This window comes from Labrus mixtus, chromosome 21, assembly GCF_963584025.1.
Source record: "Labrus mixtus chromosome 21, fLabMix1.1, whole genome shotgun sequence".
Taxonomy (NCBI): Eukaryota; Metazoa; Chordata; class Actinopteri; order Labriformes; family Labridae; genus Labrus; species Labrus mixtus.
The window spans coordinates 2,600,643-2,606,078 of NC_083632.1; the positions used below are offsets into that span (position 1 = coordinate 2,600,643).

Here is a 5,436-nt window from a genome sequence, read left to right on the forward strand (position 1 = left end):
TTCACTTTCAGACCTCTTCTGTCTCGTTCAGGGAGAGTTGGCAGCACATAACAACACAAGCTGTGTTTTCCTGTATTATTCTTACTTATGTGTTTTCACACCAGCCTCCATTTGTGCATGGGCTCCGTATTAGTTGCACAAAAACATTGGCACCTTTTTTCAGGACTGAAACGCACAGATTTAAAAGAAGAGCGTCATGTCGATTATTAGAGAGAATTTAAAATGTGTTATAAGAAGCTGTTAAAACTCTGAGAGAAAATAAACAACAACAGGAGTTAAAAGCGTAAGAAGACATTTATATCATCCATCCATCGATCCATTGTTTACTCCGCTTTTCCCTTTTCGGGGTCGTAAGAGCAACAATTCCCATGATCCTTTGCTACTTCATTATGTCATTGAACTCTGCTTTTTTTTGTGTGTGCAAAAGTAAGCTAAGCTCAGCCGTCATCACGTCTTTGTACTTTCATAAAGCTCCCATCATGGCGTCCCAGCCTTTGAATTCACGTTTGTTGTGGAAGCACGGCCTAGCAGGAGCTCCACATACACACACACACACACACACACAGTCAGACATGCACGCACACACAGCCCTGCGCTCACTTCGACAAAGGGATCACTTCGCCCCCCCCACAGCGCCTCCGAGATATTCCATTTGATTTGATTTGATTTGATATGACTTTATTGTCAGGCATGGTTTCACTCCAACACGCTTCGATCCGGGACTCGGCTCCACATTTAATTTGAGGATTGACGGGCGAACAAAGGAGCGTTTCAGTCTGACCTTATTAAAACGAGGGAAGCTGTATCTCCGGTTTGATGTCACTGCACAACATCACCGGGGTGCAAATGTCGCGGTTTGAAGCGGCAGTCTGAACAGGGCTGCTGTTTGCGTCGACAGACCTCTAGTGGCAGAAATGAGTAATTACAGATCGACTTGGAGTCATAGTTCTCGTTCAAGATTAAAAAATGTTTGGTTTTTGAGTGTTTGTAGAAGGAAAAATAAAATTGAGTGAGTCACCTTTTCCTTTAGGATGATAGGACAGGTGCTTTCTGTTGATTTATGGACTCAACAAACAAGAAAAAGAGGACAGGTTGGATTGAAACTTAACTTGGATACATATTAACAAAAGTTTCCAGAAACGTGAGCAGGAAACGGGACTTCTTTCTTTTGTTGCCAACTCAGACAGATTTTTACAGTTTTCTATATTTGCTTCTTGTTTTTTAGTTTTTTCGGAAACCCCCGATCTTACACACTTCTCTCTTTTCTAGCTGGGAACAATACGACAGACGAGGAGCTGGATCGGATGCTGGAGAGCGGGGAGACTGACGTCTTCACACAAAATGTGAGTTCTCGTCACGTCTCGAACGCTTCTCGACTGTTTGAAGGCCTGGATGTTGAAAAAAAAAAAACCACAACACAGAACGCACCTGCTGCTGCACAACTTCCTCACCGTTGCAGATGTTTCCCATCAACATGAAATCTGACAGTGGTAGTTGAAGTAGTTGTAGCTCTACTAGATATAAACAACATGTGTAAGTTGATGACAGATCTGCTCTGTGGTGTCTTTCCTTATTCCCAAAACTGGACATCAGATTTGGTAAGCATGATGAAGACTGCTGTGAAGTCCTTTTAGATGTCTGTAGAGCTCCAGTCACTCATAGTGTGGAGAAACCTGATAGCTTTTAAAGAAGTAATAGATCTATCTTTTAGAGGTGCTTCAGTAGTTCCCTTTTATCCTAAAAAGAAATTCCAGAAGGAGTTCCAATCCAATCCAAAAATATTTATAAAGCACATTTAAAAACAACAGAAGGCGACCAAACTGCTAAACAACAACAACAAAGGATCAATCAGTGAGATGTGTAGAGAGGTAGATGATAAAGGTATCTTACTATCTGATCATTAAGGAAACATGTTGAAGTGCTGACTTCTCTGACAACAATGCAGCAGCCAGTATGTCCTCCTTCTAACTTTAGATTCTGCTCCTGAATGCTCTGGATTTGTTTGGACCAGAGAAGGTAGACGGCTATAAGGTACGCCACCACACGGCCGTTTTGGACGCCCCTCGGTTTTTGCCAGATATGAGAGCAGTTATCAGGTCAACAGGTGTTGCAGTGATGGAAGCGGGTCAAGAGAAGTGGTTCAGATAGAAGTGATTGTACCCGACCTAAAAAGCCTCTGCATGTTTCTAATAAGCTCCACGAGCAGAAACGTGCTCAAACTAGGATCAATATTGGAGATGCTTTTGAAAAATGGAGAGAGGTTAGAACACAGAAAGGTTTACAGACCCATGCAGAGCTGGATAAACACTGAAGCTTCAGAGTCCACCACATGGTGACCTGAGTGAGCATGGACTCTAGAGAGGAGGAGGCGACGTTTAACTTTTGATTAGTTACACTTCGCAGACGGTAGTAGGATCATTTGTCTTCTTCTGTTACTCCTCATGGAGCTGAATGATCTTGTGTTGTCTATAATGTAGCTCATAAAAACTTGGTCTCTGTTGTTAAGATCCTGATTGACGCTCAAGCGACGAAGCAGGCTCTGAATGAGATCGAGTCCCGACACGACGAGATCCTGAAGCTGGAGAGGAGCATCAGAGACCTGCACGACATGTTCCAGTACCTCGCCATGGAGGTGGAGGCTCAGGTACAAAAAAATAAGATAACGCTGATGAAGTCTCTCTGGTTAGTTTGTGTTGTGAAGATGGTCTGATTTGTGATGTTTTTATCTCCGTCCTGCAGGGGGAGATGGTCAACAGGATCGATAACAACATCAAACAGTCGTCTAACTACGTGGAGAAGGCGAAAGTAAACACAGAGCAGGCTGTGACGTATCAAAAGAAAGCACGAAAGGTACAAAGTCGTTTCATATAAGTAGAAACTGAGTTTTTTTAAAACCCCAAAAAGTAATCTTTGAAGCGTGTGATTTAAAAAAAGCCACGTTTCAAGTAAAGCTGTCTGTTAACCGATATGTTTGTGTTTCTATTTCTATGCAGAAGAAGATCTGGATTGCGATCTGCTTGGCCATCCTCATCCTCATCTTAGTCATCTCATTGGTCAGCACCTTCGGCACCTAACACCAGGCAGCGCAAAGTCGTGGTCGTCGTGCGGTTCGGCTGAAGCTCGTTCTGGTTTCATGTAAATAATTTCACAGGATGAACTCGTGAATCATGTTAGTCAGTTTTGTCACTTTCTTCGCCCCCTCTGGATATTTTTTTGGTCCTTTTCAAATACTCTAATCCCCCCGATCCATGCGGCCTTTTTGTTATTGTTTGTTTTATGAGAAGAAGAGCCCCGCCCCCGCCCTCTTCTCTGACAAAATACCCCGACATCACCTGCATCACTGCTCCCACTCAAGAAGCAGTACTGCTGATTTTTTTGGACCTCCCTCGCCCCTCTCAGATTCTGGTCTGCAACACAAAGACCAGGAGAACTGTTACATCAGCGCCTCTTCCCTTCCTTAAACACAGAAGAGAAAAAACAAGAGGATCAAAGTGGCCTTGAGCGACGCACAATGCAGTATTGAGACCCGACCGAGGCGCTGGTCATACTGTACTCAGGAAAACTGTGCGCTGACTCTCGTTATGTTGTTGTTTCTGGATGATTTGAGATGTTAACAACTGTCATAAAGTAGAGATTTCTTTTACAGGCTGATCTAGAAAATAGTCAATTAATATAATTGTACATAACCTATAATGTTTGATGAAGACATTGTTTATGCAGATTTTTAAAACTTGAAACGGCCTTCCTGTAACAAGTGTAAATACAGATGTTTTTGTGTGTGATAGCAGCCTCCCCCCCCCTCCCTCGTTTTATTTTACATCGAGGTGTCTCAACACTGCAAGAAGCGGCCCAAGGCCCACGTTTTATTTGTCCTACCAGGTTGTATTTATGATTTTTTTTTTTGTGTGTGAGCTGCTACAGGAAACATGAACACATAATGAAATCTTTTTCTTCAGCGCGGTTCCTTCTCGTCTGAACGGCTGAAGATGAGATCGTCATGTCGTGCACTAACTTTGTCAAGAAGGGATGGAGTGAGTTAATTTTTTTTTATTCTTGTTTGTAAAATATGTTTGAATTCACAGAAGCAGTATTTCCGCTCAGAGTCCTCCCGGTTTATCATGATACATTTACTCGCAGTGTAAGGATTTTTCTTTAACCGTTTGTCTTGATTGTGCAAAGCCATCTCTTGTCTCGATAGTTCGATTTGGCTCGAAGATCCTGGAGAAGTGGTGACACCTCGGCGGCTGCTCGGATCATTATTGCAGATTATTAGTTTTCATTTGGGTCTAGAAAACAGTAACGTGTTTATCCCAGTTACTCAAAGTCAAAAGTGATGACTGGAAATGGCCTTTTCTTGATTCTAAACAAAAAGATATTCACTTTAAAACCTTACCAAAAACCCCCTATGGGAAGAAAATTTGACATTATTTAGCGGCCGGTGAGAGACAGTCATGCTACTGTGGTGTTAAAGATGACTTTGACCAATCATGAGTCGGTGGAGTTTGTGCCGCAGCTCCACAGAGGCGAGTGGCTCCTGCTCAATACGACAAATTGTTGAATGAAAAATCAAACAGTTTGTGTCCGATCCTCATTCTGTCTCCATTGGAAACAGAAAAAGGTCGACAAAAAGCAAAGCTTCCACTTTGCTGCTGTTCAATTTTTTGCATCGCTATTCATGTTTTTAAAATAAAATACTGCCATGTTATAAAACTGTGTGTCTTGTATTATTTAACTTTCAATCTGATTTAAGATGATAGGAATGTGTCATAGATTTCACATGTTCGTAGATTAATTCTGTAGATGTTAAAGGTCACATATCCTCCTCCTCTTCAACCAGTTTAAATAATTCTCAGAGCTCCTCAAAACATGTGTGTGAAGTTTCTTGTTCTAAATCCACTCTGATCCTGTATTTGATCATGTCTATAAACCCCTCTATTTCAGCCCTGCACAGAACAGGCTGTTTCTGTGTCTGTACCTTTAAATATGTAAATGAGCTGTGTCTGACCACGCCCCCTCTCTGGAAGGTGCTTGGGTGTACTCGGTGCTTTCTCGCTCCATGTCCTATTGTTTACGGTGAGAAGGCAGACTCAGAGGGCAGAACAAACACCTAGCTGTGGGAGTGTCACCCACCTGGGGGAGGGGCTACTGCCCTTTGTGATGTCATGAAGGGAAAATCTACAAACGGCCTGTTCGAGCACACATTTTCTGAAAAGTGGAGCAGGCAAAAGACGGAGAGGGTGGACTTTTCTCATGATTGGGGGGGTTTGAAGAAGGACTAGAGACACGTTTTTTTTTTTACATGTGACCTTTAAACCAATAGTGTTTAAAATCCACAATTTGCCTTTAGTATTTACTAAACTTTAAAGACTTTGCAGGGACCATCAGGGCATAAAAATCCAATCCAGATTTAGCAATACCACTATACACTGAAAATAT

General features: G+C 42.3%; 1 protein-coding gene across 2 annotated transcripts in view; it reads left to right on the forward strand.

Moving 5' to 3' along the window:
* The window catches only part of stx4 (syntaxin 4), a 9,312-nt gene extending 5,730 nt beyond the window's left edge, over positions 1–3,582 (forward strand). The window contains exons 7-10 of one of the 2 annotated variants that reach the window (XM_061028686.1): positions 1,270–1,343; positions 2,507–2,644; positions 2,740–2,850; positions 2,994–3,582. In XM_061028686.1, coding sequence (XP_060884669.1) covers positions 1,270–1,343; positions 2,507–2,644; positions 2,740–2,850; positions 2,994–3,074 — 404 coding nt within the window. In that variant the 3' untranslated portion in view covers positions 3,075–3,582. Of the gene's footprint in view, positions 1–1,269; positions 1,453–1,500; positions 1,994–2,506; positions 2,645–2,739; positions 2,851–2,993 lie in introns of those variants that run through there. The other variant, XM_061028687.1, reaches the window with a different exon arrangement.
* The last annotated feature ends 1,854 nt before the right edge of the window (positions 3,583–5,436 follow it).